The sequence below is a fragment of the Pelodiscus sinensis genome, chromosome 30 (genome assembly GCF_049634645.1).
Source record: "Pelodiscus sinensis isolate JC-2024 chromosome 30, ASM4963464v1, whole genome shotgun sequence".
NCBI lineage: Eukaryota > Metazoa > Chordata > Testudines > Trionychidae > Pelodiscus > Pelodiscus sinensis.
In genome coordinates this window covers 13,280,281-13,301,864 of record NC_134740.1, presented here as the reverse complement: position 1 = coordinate 13,301,864, position 21,584 = coordinate 13,280,281, and the positions used below count along the sequence as shown (strand labels likewise).

Here is a 21,584-nt window from a genome sequence, read left to right as displayed (position 1 = left end):
TATTTCCCATCCATGTGTGGATTTTTCTAGCCATGTGCAGAATAAATTTTTATGTGCACCAAGGCACAAGGTGAATGTGCACCATCAGGAAAAAAAAAACTTTAAGGCTATGTCTACACTGCACAGTTATTTTGGAAGAAGCTATCCCGGAACAGCTATTCCAAAATAGCTTATTTCAAAATAGCATGTTTACACATTAGGGAATCCTCAAAATGAGTCCAAAACAGGCTTGTTAATGTAGACATGCTCTCTCAATTTAAAGCCCCAGGAGGGAATAACTTAGAATAGCCCTGGTGAGGGTCTATTTCAAAATAGCAGAAGTGGAGTGTCTACACAGGCTTTATTTCAAAATCGCTATTTTGAAATAGGTGTTATTCTGCATGGAATGAGGTTTACAGAAGTCGGAATAAGCCATCTGTTATTTTGAAATAATGGAATTGCTATGTAGATGCTCACATTGTTATTTTGGAATAACGTCCGTTATTCCGCAATAACTTTGCTGTGTAGACACACCTTGAGTGCTCTGTTAATCAGATGGGCAGTATTTGAATCTCTCCTGGGCAGTTGCATAGATACACAGTTTTCAGGGAACACAGAATTCATAGTAAGTCTGAATACCAAATGCCAGGATAAGGATTATACTGGCTGGTAAAGTCTGGCCATGTCAAAATCCCTTGGCAACCTAGCCCTACAGCCTTATTTTGGGTTAGTTTCCTACTTAGCTATCGTCTGTTGAATTCACTGAATTATCGTTGCCAACATTCCGCCAATAAAATACAACTCAGTTTTATTCCGACGATAACATTCCTGGTCTTTATTCCTCTTCCAGTTTCAAGTCTTTGCACATCTGGAAACTTCATTAGCAGACCTCACCAAAGAGCTGGTGAGAAACCAAGGCTACACAGTCACTGTGCTCACCCCCGTTTTACCTCAGAAAAAGAGAGGTTTTTGACTTCTCTTGAAATCCAGATATTTACGGACGATTTTTCTCTGAGCCTCCTTGACCTCTTGGTTCCTCAGGCTGTAGATGAAGGGGTTGGCCAGGGGCGTCAGGACTGTGTAGAAGAGAGAGAAGACTTTGTTCAGCTCTCGCAGCGGGTTGGTTTTCGGGAGCAGGTACACGACGATCAGGGTCCCATAGTAGATGGTCACCACGATGAGGTGGGAGGAGCAGGTGGAAAAGGCCTTTTGCCTCCCGGTGGCGGACGGGATCCTCAGGATGGTGGAGATGATGCACACGTAGGTCGTGAGGGTGAATGCAAACGGTGGCAGAGTGCAGACAGCAGCCACAATGGTAATTAGAAGCTCTAGCTGGGAGGTGTCACCGCAGCAGAAATTCATTATTTGGGTGGATTCACAGAAGAAATGATCGATTTTATTGGGACCACAGAAAAATAGTTGTGACATGAAGGACATAGGTACAGTGCCTGCTAGAAGCCCACTTAGCCAAGACCCAGTTGCTAGCTGGAGGCATAACCCACCGTTCATACAGGCTCCGTAATGCAGGGGTTTGCATATTGCTAAATACCGGTCGTAGCACATGGCCGCTAAGAGATAACATTCTGTAGCTCCAAAGATACTAACAAAATAAAACTGTGTCATGCAACCACTGACAGAGATGGTCCTGTCCCCCGTCAGGAGACTGGCCAGCAGCCGGGGCAGGATGGCGGAGCTGTAGCAGATCTCCAAGCAGGATAAATTCACCAGGAAGAAGTACATGGGGGTGTGGAGGTGCCGATCGGCCACCACCAACACAACGATGAAGAGGTTCCCGACCACCGTCACTGCGTAGATCACTTGAAAGAACAGGAAGAGAAGCAAGCGCAGTCCCGGGAGATCACCAAATCCGAAGAGGATAAATTCTGTGATGGACGTGAGATTTCCCCGTTCCGTGAAAGCCATGGGTCGTGTCTGGGGGAGAGCAAACAAACTCTGCTAATAATGCAGATGCATCCTATGTACCACTGCAGAACACTATCCATTTAAAATATCACTAGTCACATTCTCCCTCTCCGTCTGGAGCACCAGCCCAAATATTGGCTTTGGAAAGCTACTGGGGTGTGTCTAGACTACAGGGTTTTGTCGACAAAAGTGGACTTTTGACGACAAAACTATACCTGTGTCCACACTGCCTTTGAGTTATGTCAACATAACGTCGACAAAACTCAGCAGTTTTGTCGATGTATGTAAACCTCATTCTACGAGGAATAACACCTTTTATTGACAGAGTTCTGTCCATAGAAGGCATTATTGCATCTACACTGTCCTTTGCGTCCACACTGTTATGTCGACAAAGCGGCTTGCTTTGTCGACAGAACTGGCTGTAGTCTAGATGCTCTTTGTCGACAGAAGCTTTGTTGACAGTATCTGTTGACAAAACTTCTGTCGACAAAACCCTGTAGTCTAGATATACACATACCGTGGACAAAGCTTCTGTCGACAAAGAGTGTCTAGACGACATCCAGTTCTGTTGACAAAGCAAGCCGCTTTGTTGACGTGACAGTGTAGATGCAATAACGCCTTCTGTCCACAGAACTCTGTTGACAAAAGGCGTTATTCCTCGTAGAATGAGGTTTACCATCGTCGACAAAACTGCTGAGTTCTGTTGACGTTATGTCGACAGGACTCAGCAGCAGTGTAGACGCAGGTCTAGTTTTGTCAACAAAAGTCCACTTTTGTCGATAAAACCCTGTAGTCTAGATACACCCCTGGAGAGGAGGCAATCAGTCATGAAGGTGCATGATGAATCTTCCAGCTGTTTTAAGGTCCCCTCTACACTGGATACACTGCAGTGATGTAGTCAGAGAGACACTTGGGTTGGTCCACACTAAAGTGGAAGGTTGACTTGAGAGACACAACTCCCGCTACATTAATTACGTAGCAGGAGTTAAGGTATCCTCACTGCAGAATCTGCTCCAAAGAGCCAACACTAACGAATTTGCCAGTTTCCCAGGAGGAGTTTTGCAAATATGGCTAAGAGGACTGGATTCCTTGCACGCCGGGGTCCCCAGTGCACATGGAGTATTGTCTTGATTTGGACATCAAAGGTTTTCCTCGTCCACAAACCAAAACCCAAACATTCATGAATGGGATTAGTTCAAAGCTTTACCTCGTATGCCTCTTTCGGCTGGCATTAATTGACTAAACTATACCATGCAGATCCATTTTTACATTGCTGTGACCATCCTGTGTTTTCTGTTGGATTTCTTTGGCAAGACAGGGTATTGATTCAAAATGATTAGCAGCATTCTGAGACCTGAATGATACAATCACCCTGAATAGCCACAGTAGCCAAGTTGATCATGTACAAGGGATATAAAGTTACATGAGTCTGAAAACACGCCAACCGTTACACCTAAAGATTTCAATAGTGATGTAGCCATAACTTAGTCTGGTCTTGCAGAAACAAAAGACAGGACTATGCAGCACTTTGAAGACTAACAAGATGGTTTATTAGGTGATGAGCTTTCGTGGGCCAGACCCACTTTCTGAGATCAAACTGTCTTAATGACCTCACTGCATGTATATTACTTCAAAGAGACTTTAACACCAGACTACAAAGGGAAACCTCAGAACTGTCATTCATGCTTAAATTTGATACTTTATGAATGGGCCTTAACAAAGATGCTAACTACCTTACCTATTACAAAGATAGCTTCCCCAATTCTCACCCCTAATATCATTATCTCATAGACACTAACCTCCCCTCCTTCCTCCCGCTCTGGCTATGTCTAGACTGCAGGCGGATCTTTCGAAAGAGAAATCCGCTTTTTCGAAAGAGAGCACCCAGCGAGTCTGGATGCTCTCTTTCGAAGACGGCCTCTTTACATTGAAGAACGCCTTCTTTCGAAAGAGGAACTTTCGAAAGAAGGCGTTCTTCCTCGTGAAACGAGGTTTACTGCCATCGAAAGAAAAGCCGCGTTCTTTCGAAATAATTTCGAAAGAACGCGGCTTGAGTCTGGACGCAGGGGAAGTTTTTTCGGGAAAAGGCTACTTTTCCCGAAAAAACCCCTGAGTCTGGACACGGCCTCTGTTCCAAAATCTGATTGGTCAATTTTATATGTGTTCACTTTTTTTATTATTATTATATCCCTTTGGTATATATGGTCATGCCAATTTTCTTCCACAATTTGATCTGAGGAAGTGGGTCTGGCCCACGAAAGCTCATCGCCTAATAAACCATCTTGCTAGTCTTTAAAGTGCTGCATAGTCCTGTCTTTTGTTTCACCTAAAGATTTTGATGTTCTTTCACATTTCCCTTTTCCCATTCCGATCTCCCAAAACTTTGAAAGGGATCTTGAAATAAGAGGGGGAAAAAATTAAAGTCTGCCATTTTTTCAAAATCTGAGGAAGAAACCAAGGAAGAAAATCTGTGGCAAGAAAGAAAAGAAGTGAACAAAAAAGTGGGAGAAAATGATACTCTTCATTCTGCTACACCCAGGTGGGTTTTTTTTTAAATCACCAACACTTTGAACAATGTAAATTGCTTCCTGATTAATGGAAACAACTTTCAAATGTCAAAAGTCTACCTATGAATGAAGTTGCATAGTAAACAGTGCTCAGGAATAGTCAACATGGATTCACCAAAGGCAAGTCCTGCCTGACCACCTGGATTGCCTTCTATGAGCTGGTAACTGGCTCTGTGGACACGGGGAAGGCGGTGGTCATGATATACCTTGACATAGGCAAAGCCATTCTCATGGTCTCATGTTTTTATGTCTCTGCAGCTGTTGAGACTCCCCCTCCCCCCGCAACAGCCCCAGCCGAGCGGGCACCCTGTTTTCCTCTCATCAGTGAAGTAGCAGAGGGTCCGTACCCCCCTGACAGCCAGGCTCTGTCTCAGCTCATGGCAGGAGCGGGGTGAGGGACACCACGTCCCTGAGACCAGGGGTTGGTCCGGTTGATGAGTGTGGCTCTCTCCGGCCTTGCTGAACAGGTTTTGGGCTCTTCTCTCTCCTTTCTCCCCAGAAATTGGGCTTCCAGGAAAGAGACCCGCCTGCCCCAGAATGACAAGCAGGCGTGGAGATCACTGGCGGAGCATCTTGCCTCTGGCGATTGTGTCCTCGCCTCCTCACGTTTGTACCCTCCGCCGGAGCAGGGTGCGCCCCCTGGTGCTACGCCGGAGGGGCACTTCCATCGACGGAGTCCTGGGAGCTGCCACTGGCCTTGTAACACACCCAGTACAGGCAACAGCCCTGCCGTAACCAGCCTGCCTGGCCCCAGGGAGCACCGTCCGCTCCGGGGGATGCGTGAAGGCAAGGTCCTACTCCAGCAAGCTAGGGCCAGGTTGCAAGCTGGCACGGCTTCCTTTCTTACACGAGGAGACCCAGCGAGTTGTAATCACGTGAGCTGCCTACGGAAGATCCAGCTTCCTCCCCCTCCCCCCACAGTCCCTACCAGGAGCTGGAAGCCTTGTCAATTTCAGGATCCGCCCCCCAGCCATGAAACTGACAGGGCTGCCCAGCTCCCTCCCTAAATTGTGCAGAGGGACACAGGGGGCTTCTCAGGCTGGCATCCAGCCGGAGGTGGGGTCTGCATCTCCCCACCCCTGCTTCTTACCGCAGCTTCCAGCTGGGAGCAGGGAGCAGCTGCCAAGCTCTCCAGGGAATCCTAGAATCCCAGGGCCGGCAGAGACCTCAGGAGTCAACGAGTCCAGCCCCCTGCCCAAAGCAGGACCAACCCCAACTCAATCATCCCAGCCAGGGCTTGGTCAAGCCGGGACTGAAACACCTCTAGGGATGGAGATTCCACCCCCTCCCTGGGGAACCCATCCCAGCGCTTCCCCGCCCGCCTAGGGAAATCGTTTTTCCTAATCTCCAACCTAGACCTCTCCCGCTGCAACTTGAGCCCATTGCTCCTTGTTCTGCCACCTGCCCCCACTGAGAACAGCCTCTCTCCAGCCTCTTTGGAACCCCCTTCAGGAAGCTGAAGGCTGCTCTCAAATCCCCCCTCACTCTTCTCTTCTGCAGACTGAACAAGCCCAAATCCCTCAGCCTCTCCTCATAGGTCATGTGCTCCAGCTCCTAATGATTTTTGTTGCCCTCTGCTTGATTTTCTCCAGTGCATCCACATCCTTTCTGTAGTGGGTGGCCCAGAAGTGGACTCAATACTCCAGATGTGGCCTCTTCAGAGCTGAATAAAGGGAATAATCACTTCTCTGGATCTGCCGGCAACGCTCCTCCTAATGCAACCGAATACGCCATTAGCCTTCGTGGGCTACAAAAGCCCCTTATTGACTCATCTCCAGCTTCTCATCCACTGTAACCCCCAGGGCCTTTCCTGCTGAACTGCTGCTTAGCCAGTCGGCCCCCAGCCGGTAACTATGCTTGGGATTCGTCTGCAGTTCTCCTTGCCTCCTGCCATCATGAAATTAACAAAACAGCCAATGTGAGGGGCTCAGTGCCGAGACAGACCCTGCTGCACCATAGCTACGCAAACATAAGCCGGCCCCACTGGTGAACCTGGAGTCATTCCTCCAGTGCAATACGGCATGTACATCGGTGGGGGCAGGCCGGTAGTGTAGTCAGTGACATAATAAACTTGTCATAAGCTGCCTTATGTCAACCTAACCGTAATGTAGAGCAGCCCGGAATGACAGCCAGCCCACGTGGAAGGCATGGAGCTAGAACTAGCCTCCACTTGGCAGCCCCCAGCGTTGCTCAAAACGTACCACCCCTCACTCAGACTCTGTCTAAAAGGCACCGTTTTTTTGTCGACAAAATGTGCATTGCTTTAATTAAAACGCTTTAGGTACCCCGCTGTTGCATATCCCCACCATGCTCCTTGTATGGGCCCAGTGCCTCTACTCTAGTGGCTCTTGCATCAAAACAGAGAGCAGTGCACTCTGGGTAGCTCTCTCCTCGGGCAGCTAGCCACAGGGTGCTTTGGGAAGGGTTTGCCATGCCTCTGGAGATAGGTACAGCTGCACTGGATGCAGAATTCTCCGTCCCATGGCGCCAGGGGCAGCCTTTAAAATTTCCGGCAGCTTTTCAGCTGGCGTGTGTGGGAGGAGGAGGGGAAAGTGTGTGATGGGGGATGAAGGGAGGGGCCTGCGTGTTGGGGAAAGGTGGGACATATTGTGGGGAGTGTGTGTGTTAGGGGAGAGTGTTGGCATGCTGTCTCTTGGGCTGCGTCTAGACTGGCATGATTTAACGGAAAAGTTTTCCCGTTAAAAGTATTTCTGCAAAAGCGCATCTAGATTGGCACAGATGCTTTTGCGCCAAAGCATCCATGGCCAGTCGAGACGTGATTTTGTGCAAGAAAGCCCCGATCGCCATTTTAGCCATCGGGGCTTTCTTGTGCAAAACAGTTCTTCCCTGTCTACACTGGCCCTCTTGCACAAGTATTCTTGCACAAGACGGCTTTTTCCCAAGTGGGAGCGTGAAAGTATTTGTGCAAGAAGCACTGATATTGTACAGTACAAAGTCAGTGCTCCTGCGCAAATTCAAGTGGTCAGTGTAGACAGCTGGCAAGTTTGTGCGCAAAATCTTGCCAGTCTAGATGCACCCTTGAAGTTCAGACAAGCAGCCCCAGCAAACAATCCTGCAGCAAGAGGAGAAGGACTCCTTCCCACCATCCCTGCCCTCCCCTCACACAGCAGTAGCCCCCTGTGTGCACCTGCAGATTCCATGTTAATACTTATGAGGTTCCCCCGGAGCTCTCCCAAAGCGTCTCTGCTGCCAGTTCTCCATGCTGAGAACTTGTCTAGTCAACCTGTGGAACTCCTCACCAGAGGATGTTGTGAAGACCAGGATTTTAACAGGGTTCAAAAAAGAGTTAGATAAATTCACAGAGGTTAGGTCCATCAATGGCTATTAGCTGAGATGGGCAGGAATAGTGTCCCTAGCCTCTGTTTACAGAAGCTGGAAATGGATGACAGGGGAGGCATCACGAGACAATTCTCTCTTGTGTTCCCTCCCTCTGGGGCACCTGGCATTGGCCACTATCGGCAGACAGGACCCTGGGCTGGATGGACCTTTGGGAGGGAGCCATGTAGATTACTGTCGAGGGAGCCATGTAGATTACCTTTGAAGACATAGCAAAATGAAGCGGTGTTTTAAATAATCGCCACTTCATTTAAATTAAAATGGCTGTCGCGCTGTGCCGATCAGCTGTTTGGCGGCTCAGCGCGGTAGTCTGGACGCTCCACGGTCGACATCAAAGGCATTTGTTGACCTCCCCGGTATGCCTCGTGGGATGAGCAGCTTCTACCGTGGCCCTTTGTCAACAAAACGTTTGTGCAAAACATCTCTCGGCCAGGTGATTTTGTGGTGTCTCCAAAACTGGAGGTGAAGTGGGTACAGTTCCATGGGGGTTTTTGCATCAAAAACTGCCTTTTGTTGAGAAAACTCTGCATTGTAGGCAAGACCCTAGGTTTGGCCCATCGCAACGGAGGAGGAAGTCCCAGCCGTGTTAGTCTGTATCTGAGAAACAATGAGGCACTTTGGGGCATAAGCTTTTGTGGGCAAAACCCCACTTTGTCACGAGGAAGTGGAGTTTTGCCCATGAAAACTCAAGCCCAAATAAGTCTCTTGGTCTTTAAGGCTACATCTACACTGCAGCTCTTTCTGTGCCGTATCCAAGGAATTTCGGAAAAGCGGATGAGTTCTTTCGCCATCTCTGCAAACCTCATTGTATGAGGAAGAAGGGATGTGCTGAAAGAGCAGGATTTTCTGCAATTTGGTGCCGTGTAGACATGCCAAATTTCAGAAAAGCCTTTTCCGAAAGAAACGTGGAAAAAGATATGCAATTTGTGTATCTTTTTCCGACTTTTCTTTGTAGCATAGAGACAGCTTAAGGGCTTGTCTACAGTACGGAGAAGATCAACGTTGCCACAGTCAAACTTTTGGGGTTTAAATTAGCGGGTCTAGTGAAGACGCAAATACCTTTGGAGACCTTATCCACAGCTGTTTATCTCCCATAGGTTTCTGAAATTCTTTGTCACATTGCCTGGAGAAAGCTGCTTGTAGCCCAAATCTAGTCATATATTTGGATAACTTAATTCCGCCATCCATCCATCTATCTATCCCCATATTTTATTATAGTCTATCACAGATTATTCTACTATGTCTTGACAAACTAATATTCAGCTTGGGAAAACAAAGTTACTACTTTTAGGTGAAATCGCTGATTTCTCTTCTGAAGCAGAAAAGATGGGAGAAAATGCCCATTTCTGTTAACGGTTATATTGTATCTTGCTATTATAGGCACTGTCCTGAGAATCTCGTCCGCCACGGGGAAACAAAAGGTCTTTTCCACTTGCTCCTCTCATCTCATGGTGGTGACCGCTTTCTATGGGACTCTGACGATTGTGTACGTCTAACCCAAAAATGATGACCTGAGGAACCTCAGCAAAGTGTTCTTGGTCTTCTACATGGTCCTGATTCCCCTTCTCAATCCACTCATCTACAGCCTGAGAAACCGGGAGGTAAAATAAGACCTGAGAAAAGTGTTCAGTAAATTTATGCTCTGCAGGAGAATGCAGACACCCTGAGCCAATTTATTTAGGATAATATAAAACTGAAGGGCTGTGTCTAGACTGGCAAGTTTTTCTGGAAAATCAGCCACTTTTCCGGAACAACTTGCCAGCTGTCTACACTGGCCACTTGATTTTCCAGAAAAGCATTGACGATCTCATGTAAAATCATCAGTGCTTTTCTGGAAAAACTATACTGCTCCCGTTTGGGCAAAAGTCTTTTTCTGAAAGACTTTTACGCAAAAGGGCCAATGTAGACAGTATAGTACTGTTTTTCGCAAAAAAGTCCTGATCGTGAAAATGGCGATCAGGGCTTTTTTGCGGAAAACCGCGTCTAGATTGGCCACGGACACTTTTCCGTAAAAAGTGCTTTTGCAAAAAAGCATCCTGCCAATCTAGATGCTCTTTTCCAAAAATGCTTTTAACGGAAAACTTTTCCGTTAAAAGCATTTCCGGAAAATCATGCCAGTGTAGACGTAGCCTAGGAGTCTATGGCCCTGTTGTCACCTATGGGAGTTAGGCACCGAGACACTTCTGTAAGTTCCACTAGTCGCTGAAATATCTTTCTGGCTACATTCAATGTAGCTGTATACGAAGTTGCTCAAAAGTCATCCGAGTTGGTTTCAACCTCATGAACAGAAAAAAACCCTGATATTTTAAATGAAAAAAATTACACATTTGGAAAGGTTTGATTGTACAAGACAGGTTTTTGCCAAAAAGACTTAAAAACTGTTTTTAAAAATCCATTTTTACTATAAACCTGTTAAGAAGAGATTGTAAAGTGGGTTTGCAGTGGTAAAATGGGAAAAGAATACAAGGTGTGTGAATATTTGGAAAAAATCTTGCTATGTACCACTCATGCATGGCGGTGGTTACTGGGGGGTTTTCTGTGCTTGATGGTGTCAGACTGTAAACACTCATTTGATTCTAAGGCCAGGTCTATGCTGGTGTAAATACGGAGTACCTCCTCTCACTCCAGGGGTGTGTCTGGTGTCAGAGCCCGGCAAAGTAGCTCTGTGATGAAAACACACTGGTTCAGCTGCAGCCCTGACATAATCACAGTGTAAAGAGAGGAGTTACACCAGGGAAGAATTTGGACCACGCTACCGAAAACTCCCTGCAACTTACTAGCAATATTTCAGAGGACATGACACAGGCAGCGTTGCTGTTAATTGATTCCCAAAGGTCTTAATTGCAAGTCCTCCATCCCCAATGGGCTATATTAATGAAGACCCAGTATAGAGTCCATCGCGGAATTCTCGCATTTATACAACAGTTATTTCAATCCCAAATCTCCCAGTTATTGCAAACAGGGACAGTCAGCCGGGCTTTTCCCTGGTGTGAATCCAGGTGCTTTTGCTACTGTCTAAATGCTGGTAACATGTGATGACAATGTGGTAGCTTTCACCTATTTCTAGTGCACACACGTCAACCCCATGACGATGGCTCCAGCCCTAGACTCTCTGTGAAGCCAAAAGGCAGAACCATTCTGAAAATTCACGGGGCCCTTCACAGTGCTATGAAACTGGTGCCGGATGGCAGCCAGGGGATGTGTGATTTTATAGAGCTGTGATTTTATAATCTGCAGCCACACACCAATGGAATACTTGTAAAGCAAAGTGTAGACCTGGGATTAGAATAATAAAACCATAGAACACAAGGGCTACGTCTACATTGGCATGATTTTCCGGAAATGCTTTTAACGGAAAAGTTTTCCGTTAAAAGCATTTTCGGAAAAATCGTGTCTAGATTGGCAGGATGCTTTTCCACAAAAGCACTTTTTGTGGAAAAGCGTCCGTGGCCAATCTAGACGCGGTTTTCCGCAAAAAAGCCCCGATTGCCATTTTCGCGATCGGGGCTTTTTTGCGGAAAACACTACTGTGCTGTCTACACTGGCCTTTTTGTGCAAAAGTCTTTTGGAAACAGGAGCAGCATAGTATTTCCGGAAAAACACTGATGATTTTACATGAGATCATCAGTGCTTTTCCGGAAATTCAAGCGGCCAGTGTAGACAGCTGGCAAGTTTTTCCACAAAATCAGTCTAGACACAGCCAAGGAGTGGGAGGGAACTTGAGAGGTCATTCCCTGCCCGCATGGCAGGACCAAGCACCTTCTAGATCATCCCTGACAGGTGTCTGTCCAACCTGCTCTTCAATATCTCCAGGGATGGAGATACCACAACTTTCAGCCTTCTCTCTTCTAAACTAAACAAGCCCAGTTCTTTCAGCCTTCCCTCATCGCTCATGTTCTCTAGACCTTTCATCATTTTTGTTGCTCTTCTCTGGACCTTCTCCATTTTCTCCACATCTGTCCTGAAATGTGATGCCCAGAACTGGACACAATACTCCAGCCAAGCCCGAAACAGCGCAGAGTAGAGTGGAAGAATGACTTCTCGTGTCTTGCTCACAACACTCCTGTTCATGCCTCCCAAAGTCATGTTTGCTTTTTTTGCAACTGTCTCACACTGTTGACTCATATTTAGCTTGTGGTCCACTCTGACCCCTAGATCCCTTTCTGCAGGCCTCCCTCCCAGACAGTAGCTTCCCCTTCTGTGTGTGTGACACGGATTGTTCCTTCCTAAGTGGAGCACTTTGCATTTGTCCTTATTAAAAGGGGCCAAACCATACTTGATCTTGCTATGGCTCATATTCTCCAGCATTTTGCATCTTATAATCATGAGTCATGAAACTTTGTCATCCAGGGTGTTTCTAGACTAAAGGGTTTTGTCGACAAAAGTGGAGTTTTGTCAACAAAACTACACCTGCGTCTATACTACTGCTGAGATCTGTTGACATAACGTCGACAGAACTCAACAGTTGTCGACCGCAGCAAACCTCATTCTACAAGGAATAACATAGTTCTGTCGACAGAAGGCGTTATTGCGTCTACACTGTCATGTCGACAAAGCGGCTTGCTTTGTCGACAGAACTGGATGTATTCTAGATGCTCTTTGTCCACAGAAGCTTTGTTGACAGTATCTGTCGACAAAGCCTCTGTCGACAAAAGCCTGTAGTCTAGACATACCCTCAGGGAAAGACTATCCCTGCACAAAATAAATTTTGCTATGTGCACTAATATTGAGCTAATGAGCTGCTGTGCACCACCTCTAGCGGAAGAGCACCAAGATACAATATCATCACATGCATCTGACAAAGTGGGTCTTTGCCCATGAAAGTTTATGCTCCTACACTTCAATTAGTCTATAAGGTGCCACAGGACTCCTCGCCGCTTTTTCAAGATATAATATTTAATTTTAAAGGGTTTCTATTGGGAGAATTGTTCTATCGAGGATAGCTTTGCAATTTCAACTCACTTCTTGATGGATTCAATCAAAGCGTAGAAGCAATACAATTATTAAATACATTAAATGGGAAAAAAATAACCTTCATCTCTAGAGATTTTTAAGTCCTGGCTTGACAAAGCTCTTCCTGGGATGATTGAGTTGGGGTTGGTCCTGCTTCTCCAATTTCTCCACATCTGGCCTGAAATGGGGTGCCCAGAACTGGACACAATACTCCAACGGAGGCCTAATCAAGGGGGAAAGTAGATGAAGGTAGATAGTCTTACAGTGCACACTGCATGCTTCATGCTGATTATGCTATGCTTATTGCATAATTATGATGCATTTTGTGCAAGATGTGTCAAATAAGGTGTCACTGGAAATGTTAGGATTTGCTGAATACAAGTATCCTCTTTATTTGCATGTATCATTATTGTATCTTGAGGTTTTGAGGATTGACTAGGTGTCTGTTTTTCAACTGTTGTTACTCCTGGCTAACTCCCACTAGGCAAGAAGTGTGGAGTTTATATGGCTGTTTGGGACGGGCCTACACAGTGTAATGAGCCACTGGGGGAAAAGTAGAACTTAGGAGAAATTTATCTCCCCCCCCTGCTGAGGCTTCCTGAGGACACCCCAGAGAACCTGGTTGTTGTGACTTTCCAAGGGCACGTGAGAAGTCTCTAGACTGTACCTTGGAAGGGCTGTATTTTTCTGCAACATGGTGTAGAGCTATATAAGGCCGGGAGTGATTTCATCAGTTCTTCCTGCCTCCCCACACACGAAGTGTTCTGTAGAAGCCTGAGGAACCAAGACTGAGCTGTAGGAGGCGCGGGAGCCAGGCTCCAGGGATCCCTTGCCTCTGCCTGGAAACCCAAGAAACTGAAGCTTCAACTCAAACGCAGTTTGTGCCTTGAGAATCTGCCAGGCTGATGCTGTGATACGTCCCGGTAAGCAACTGCTCATAGTCAACAGGCCCGGCCAAAGAGGTTGCGGGGCCCTAGGCCACGTGGCTCCCAATCAGGGCAGCGAGCAAGCGGGTGGGTGGGCGGATCCGGGAGCTGGACAGCCCGGGGCCCTGAACGCACCAGACCCAAGGCAACCGCCTCACTCACCTTGCCCAAAGGTAGTCAATCTTACCTACGTCCTATGCTCAGTTTGCATGTTCATGTACTTGCTGGAAATTTGCTGGCCCTTATAACCACTTCACATCTACGCTGGGCAGATGATAATCTTGTTTGTAATGTAACTTCATCCAACGTGCATTTAAGTGAAGGGCCAAGGGAAAAAGCGTGGTTTGGTTAGTCGAAGTGTGCAGGTTCCTCTCCACGTGGAGGAAGAAGCAAATTGGATAACACATTCTTGTGAGTTGGCATTCTGAGTAGAGCTCTGGGGTCCAAGGCTGGGAAGCTGGTGGAAATCTGGACTATAGTGTTTCTATTGTTGGTTCATGGAGTGGCTGATCAGAAAGCCTGCATGAAAATTCAGATGGGTGTGTCCCTCCCTATGTCAGTGCTGGAGGAAGTGTAGGAGCCACATGCTTCTTACCACAGCCGCACAGTATGAAGGGAAGCCAAGACTCAGTGGAACCCCAGATCCATGAAGCCATCCGGGGAAGCCAATCACAGATGGGATACAGCAAAATAAGCCTAACAAAGGGCTCTGAATGGCTCTCAGATTTAGAATATTAGAACAGCCACGCAGAGTCAGACCAAAGATCCATCTGGCCCAGTGTCCTGTCGGCCCACAGTGGCTAGTAAGAAGAACATATGAATGGCCGTACTGGGTCAGACCAAAGGTCCATCTAGCCCAGTATCCTGTCTGCCAACAGTGGCCAGCACCAGGTGTCCCAGAGAGGGTAGACCGAAGACAATGATCAAGCAATTTGTCTCCTGCCATCCCTCTCCAGCCTCTGACAAACAGAAGCCAAAGACACCATTTTATCCCCTGGCTAATAGCCTTTTATGGACCTAACCTCCATGAAATTATCTAGCTTCTCTTTAAACTCTGTTATAGTCCTAGCTTTCACAGCCTCCTCTGGCAAGGAGTTCCACAGGTTGACTACACGCTGTGTGAAGAAGAACTTTCTTTTATTAGTTTTAAACCTGCTACCCATTAGCTTCATTTCGTGTCCTCTAGTTCTTCTATTATGGAAACTAATAAATAACTGTTCTTTATTCACCCTCTCCACATCACTCATGATTTTATATATGCCGAGGGAATGAATGAAACAGATCATGAGGAGAACCTTCCCTGTCCCATATTCCCTTTTTTTCCTGTACCGTGGGAACTGGTTTGTCGTAAAAAATTCATTGACATTGATTATTTGATTTCCTGATTCTTATTTCAGAACTAGCCAACATGGGCAAAGTGAGTCACTCTGCAGCTCATCCAGACGAAGCTGCATTGTATTGGTTGCAGCATAATGAAAGAGAGGATGGCATCGCTTAGTCTGGTTTCTGCATCTCCTCAGATCAATACCTCCCCATGGGTCTTAGAATCCTAGAATCGTAGAATCCTAGGGCTGGAAGAGACCTAAGGAGTCATTGAGTCCAACTCCTCCTCCTCCCAAAAGCAGGACCAACCCCAACTCACTCATCCCAGCCAGGGCTTTGTCAAGCCGGGAGCAAAAAACCTCTAGGCTCGATTTCCCTTCACCACCCAGCCCCCTCCTGTGCAAGCTGATATCTTGTTAGCTGATACAAGGAGGGCACAAAAGTCTTCTCTCTCTCACTGTGGCTCATATGTTCTCACCTCATTAATGATTCAGAGCCCATGTCGAGGGAAAGACTGTCAGTCTTTAACTACAAGGTGTTTTGTATCAGGCCCTGTACGGGGGCAAAGGCAAGAGTTATTTTCTCCACGTCTGTGTCTTCCTGCCCTCTCTCAAAATAACAGTTGTAGACCACATTCCTCTTCTCAATACAGCACTCAACCTCCACATTTCTCCTTACTTTTTTCCATGCACATATGGAGCAAAGTTTGTTATATGCACTCATTTTGGATGACGAGTAGAGAATAATGCCCAGATATAATATCGATGTTGAACAGGCTGCATCGGGTAACTTTCAGAACTCACGACTCACAGAATTCAATTTGAGCAATAACATCATGAAGCCGATAGACACGTACTTAAAACTGCAGTAAGAGCAGTCAGGCTGCATAGAAACCATCTAGGCCATGCGTCGAGGCACACCACCACTGCTAGTATGTGCTGGAAGATGACTGTGAAAGAGACAGAATGAATTTGAGTCAGAGATACAGAAAGCGGTTACGTCTAGACTGGCATGATTTTCCGCAAATGCTTTTAACGGAAAAGTTTTTCCGTTAAAAGCATTTGCAGAAAAGAGTGTCTAGATTGGCACGGATGCTTTTGCGCAAAAGCACTTTTTGTGGAAAAGTGTCCGTGCCAATCTAGACACGGTTTTGCGCAAGAAAGCCCCTATCGCCATTTTCGCCATCGGGGCTTTTTTGCGCAAAACACTTTTTAGCTGTGTACACTGGCCCTCTTGCGCAAGTACATTTGCGCAAGAGGGCTTTTTTCCGAACGGGAGCAGCATAGTATTTGCACAAGAATACTGACAATCTTACATGAGATCGTCCGTGTTCTTGCGCAAATTCAAGCGGCCAGTGTAGACAGCTGGCACGTTTTTCCGCAAAAGCAGTTGCTTTTGCGGAAAAACTTGCCAGTCTAGATGCAGCCAGAGTGTTTATGATTGATGGTTTGCCGTCTCTTTAAGGCACTCACCCTAGAAATCTAAGATGTTGGCTACTGAGGTTTGTCACCCATCCTCTGGTCTACGGAGATGGGGTATATGTCTAGACAGTAGATGAGAGATGGGAAAACTTGAGAACAGCGTTTACTTGCTTCCTCCCATTCTCCACAGCAAGCAGGAGGATCTTAGAGCAGCTGGCCAGAGGTTCCAAGGCAGACTCAGACACAACGCAGCTGCGGAGCCGCAGACGGAGGGTACCCGGGCACACGCCAACCCGCAATACTCTGACGGTCAGTGTGCGGCAATTGATTCACTCCCTTGCAAGCCTCATACTGTGGGAGAAGAAACCCATCATTCTCTTAGCAAACAAGAGGGCAGGTGCAAGTTATCCCATCGGGCATCAAAGTGGGGATTTTGAAAGGGTAGGTGTCCAATTCCCTTTGCCATTCAAAGGCTCTTGGGTGCCCAACTCCCTTAGTTTCCTTTAAAAATTACAACTTATGTCAACTCAACAAGGAGGTTGAAACTTTGTTTATGTGGCAGGTTGGAGGTCTTCTCCACCTGAATGTGGAGTTCCAGGTCCAAAAATTACATTGACCTGGGAGTTTTAGCCAAGAATTTTTTAACTTGGGAGCATTTCAATTTTCTTCTTCCTATGAGATAGAAGTATTGTCGGTTCCTTTTGTTCTATTATTAAGGCAGATCTACTCAGCTAATGAAGAGATTAGATTTCCAGTAAGATTAGAAGAGCTGTCTGCTTTAATTTCCTTTGAAATGAGACATACCCCTTTTCTATTTCTTTATCCTTTGAGTCAATAGTTCTGCTGTCTGGTATTTTCACTTTGGAATTAGTTGGGTTTTTTTATACCTTCCCCTTTTGGACTGATAAGAAGACTGCTCTTGATTATTATTTTTTTACATTCTGTAATTAAATAATGACTTTTCCTATGCCATAATTTCCCATTCCCACCAGCAGAAATCAAGGGACATTACATCATCTCATAGGAAGGGGAAATTGCTAACCAGGTGAGAGAAGGAGTAACTCCAAAATACACCAAGAAGCTCTGTAGGATGCAGACACCCAAAGCTCAATTGACTGAGATACTTGAAGACTGTCAATAGAGAAGATAAAGGAAAGTGTAGGGCAAAGTCTAGAATGTTAGCACAGAAAATCTGAAGGACGGGGCAGGGTTAGTTTGCAGCGGGCAATATGTCACGGGTGTGAAAGGGAAAATAGCACACGTAAAATGAACTGCGGTTTTCTGGCATGCTTGGGTATTAGGGCGTTCCAGTTATCTAAAAATTCCAGTTATCTGAGGGTCCCATCAACCTAGGAAAAACCAATGGACAATAATAGTCAAACTCAAGTTTTTAATATTGGTAGTTTTGTAGCGGGAGGCAGTTGGTCTCACATTTCTATTTTGATAAAACAAAAGGAAAAACTATGTAGCACTTTAAAGACTAACAAGATGGTTTATTAGGTGATAAGCTTTTGTGGGCCAGACCCACTTCCTCAGATCACATTCTGAAGGAAATTTGGCATGACCATATATAACAAAGGAATACAATGAAGAAAGTGAACACATTATAAACTAACAAATCAGATTTTAGAACAGAAGGTGAGGCAAGGGAGACGGAAGGAGGAAATAGCTTATTGTTAGTCAATGAGTGGCTAATTTGGAGTTACTAGGACTATCAATAGGTGGGGAAGCTGTCTTTGTAATGTGTAACGTAATTAGCATCTTTATTAAGGCCCATTCATAGCGTGTACAATTTAAGCATGAATGAAAGTTCAGAAGTTTTTCTCTGTAATGTGGTGTTAACGTCTCTTTGAAATAAGACGCACGTTGTGAAGTCTTCAAGGGAATGCCCAGGTAGATTAAAACGTAGACTAACAGGTTTTGCTCTGTGAAAATGTCTGAGGTCTGATTTGTGGGCATTGATTCTTTGGCGAAGTGACTGAGCAGTCTGTCAATATACATTGCAGAGGGACACTGCTGACACATGATGGCATAAATCACATTGTTGGACGAACAGGAATATGAGTCCTTGATCGTATAATTGACATGGCTAAGTCCAGTGATGGTGTCACCAGAGTAGATATGTGGACAAAGTTAGCAATGAGATTTGTTGTAAGGGAAAGTTCCAGGGTTAGTATTGATGTGGTGTGTCTTGTGGTTGTTAGTAAGTATCGTCCTGAGGTTAGCTGGTTGTCTAAAGGAGAGTATAGGTCTGTCACTCAGAGCCTATCGGAGTGTAGTATCCTGTTCCAGTCTAGGTTGTAGGTTCCTGATAATGCGTTGGACGGGTTTAAGTTGTGGGCTCTAGGTGATGACAAGTGGTGTTCTATTGTTGGTTTGCTTGGGCCTATCTAGAAGTAGCTGATTTCTGGGTATTTATCTGGCTCTTTCAATTTGTTTTTTTTTTTATTTCCCCGGTGGGTAATTGAAAAATGTTTGGTAGAGATCTTGAAGTTTTTGGTCTCTGTCAGTGGGCTTGGAGCAGATGCGGTTGTATCTAAGGTCTTGACTATAGATGATGGATCGTGTGGTGTATCCAGGATAAAAGCTGGAGGTATGTCGGTAAGTGTAGTAGTCAGTAGGTTTTCTGTAGAGACTGGTATTGATTTTGCCATCAGTGATTTGTACTGTGCTGTCCAGGAAATGGATCTCTCGTGTAGAATGGTCCAGGCTGAGATTGATGGTGGGGTGTAGGTTAAAGTCTCTGTGAAATGCGTCCAGTGTTTCTTGGCCATGGGTCCAAATCATAAAGATGTCATTGATGTAGCGTAAATAAAGGAGGGATAATAGGGGACAGCATTTGAGGAGACATTATTCTAAGTCAGCAGTAAGGATGCTAGTGTTCCGTGGGGCCATGTGGGTACCCATGGCTGTGCCGCTGATTTGGAGGTATAAGTTGTCCCCAAATTGGATATAATTGTGAGTAGGAACAAAGTTACACAGGTCTGCTACCAGATTAGCTGTGATAACCTCTCGGATAGTGTTTCTAATCGCTTGTAATCCATCTTCAAGTGGAATATTGGATTACTCTATTACTATTTTTATTTTGAGTTAAAGATGATTAGTATTTCTTAAATAAAAAATTGTGAAGCCACTCATGGCAAACCAAGACAGGCCTGTGCACCTGAAGATGTGACAGTACTGTGGCTGGGGGCAATGCCAGTTAACAACGTTTTCTAGTTAACAGAGTGCCGGATAACAAAGGTTTCAGTGTACTCGGATTTAGAAAAGTACCTGCTAAGGAATCTGTCATGTCAGAAAGATTGTGTGTTCAATCCAGGGGGAAAGTTAATACAAATAGTTGGCACACAGAAAATTCTGCCTACGAAAGAGCCATCTCTGGCTCTCAGATTTAGCATATAAGAACGGTCCTACTGGCTCAGACCGAAGGTTCATTTAGGCCTGTGGCCTCTCCCCTGATGGTCGCTAATAGCAGGTGTTCCAAAGGGGATGACTAGAACAGCTGATCATCCCGTGACCCATTCCCCGTTACCCGTTCCCAAGTTTTGGCAAACAGAGTGTAGGGCAAGGGTGGGCAAATATTGGCCCCTGGGCCGGATCCAGTGTTGCAGGGTTAGCCCCTGGCAGGCCCCCACACTGCCGGATTTACCTGTGCCTCTGCAGGTACAGGGGATCGCAGCTCCTGTTGACAATGGATCGCTGTTCTCGGCAATTGGGAGCTGATATCGCCTGTACCTGTGGAGGTGTGGATAAATATAGCATCAGCGGCCCACCAGGGCGAGCCACCGCCGTTTAATTGCCCACTGTAAGACAGAATTAGCTCCTGACTAATCCTTACCGATGGACTTACCCTTCCTGAATTTACCTGGCTTACTGGATCCTTCTCTGTGTGTGTTATTTTTCAAACCATCTGTGAGGATTCCCTGTTGTATTCCCTCCCTCTTAGGCACCTGGCGTTGGCCACTGTGGGGAGACAGGACGCTGGGCTGGATGAGCCGTTGGTCTGACCCAGTCTGGCTGTTCTTATGATCCTATGAGAGTGTGTATTTCATAATTATTTCCCAGGTTTTTCTTCTCTAGATACGTATTATGGAGAAAGCAGAAAGAAGAAATCAAACAATCATTATGGAATTCATCCTCTTAGGATTTGGGAACGGCCCTGAACTGCAACCCCTCCTCTTCTTGCTGTTTCTAGTGATCTACCTTGTGACTGTGGCCGGGAATATCCTCGTGGTTCTGCTGATAGTGACCGATAAGCACCTCCACACCCCCATGTACTATTTACTGGGGAACTTGTCCTGGTTGGAGACCTGCCTCATCTCCACTTTGCTGCCCAAACTCCTGGCCAGTCTCCTGACTGGGGACAGAACCATCTCTGTGAAGGGTTGCATGGTACAATTGTATTTCTTCGGTATCATGTCGACCGCAGAGTCTCTGCTGCTCACGGCCATGTCCTACGACCGGTATCTAGCGATCTGCCAGCCCCTCCGTTACCCTGTGCTGATGAACGGCCGGGTGTGTTGCCAGCTAGTGGCGGGGTCCTGGATGAGTAGCTTGACAACATGCACCACGGGGATGGTTTTATTGTTGCAGTCGACATTCTGTCGTTCTGGAGAGATTGACCATTTCTTTTGTGATTTCTCCCCCATGCTAGAGCTGTCCTGTGATGACTCCCAGACTCTGAAACTGTTGACATTTATTATTGCTATCATGTGGACATTGGTGCCCTGTCTCCTGACCCTGGCGTCCTATACTTGTATCATCAGCAACATCTTGAAAATCCCTTCCACTTCTGGCAGGAAAAAGGCCTTTTCCACCTGCTCCTCTCACCTCATTATGCTCACCATTTTCTATGTGACCGTGACTACGGTCTATATGGTTCCCACAGCCAACACTCCCAAGATCCTAAGCAAAGTATTCTCTGTCTTCTACACGGTCCTGACTCCCCTGCTCAACCCTATTGTGTACTGCCTGCGAAACAAGGAGGTGAACGAATCCCTGAAGAAACTAATTTTTAAGCTGGTTGCTTTCTGAACCAGTCATAGAATCTTACACACAAATGTTAACGTACATTGAAATAGAGATGATCAGAGATTTCTTTTCTATGGCCCATTTGAGTCCTTGAGAACAACATG

At 46.1% G+C, this 21,584-nt stretch overlaps 2 protein-coding genes across 2 annotated transcripts; one reads left to right on the top strand and one right to left on the bottom strand.

Moving 5' to 3' along the window:
• Nucleotides 1–930: 930 nt before the first annotated feature.
• Nucleotides 931–1,902, bottom strand: LOC142821308 (olfactory receptor 2AP1-like). Its single transcript, XM_075912182.1, has one exon. It carries the CDS (start codon nucleotides 1,900–1,902, stop codon nucleotides 931–933), a length of 972 nt encoding a protein of 323 aa, XP_075768297.1.
• An 18,624-nt stretch (nucleotides 1,903–20,526) lies between these two features.
• Nucleotides 20,527–21,553, top strand: LOC102455110 (olfactory receptor 6C75-like). The gene has a single exon (XM_006114040.2). The coding sequence runs from the start codon at nucleotides 20,539–20,541 to the stop codon at nucleotides 21,481–21,483; it is 945 nt and encodes a 314-aa protein (XP_006114102.2). The 5' UTR covers nucleotides 20,527–20,538; the 3' UTR covers nucleotides 21,484–21,553.
• Nucleotides 21,554–21,584: the final 31 nt, after the last annotated feature.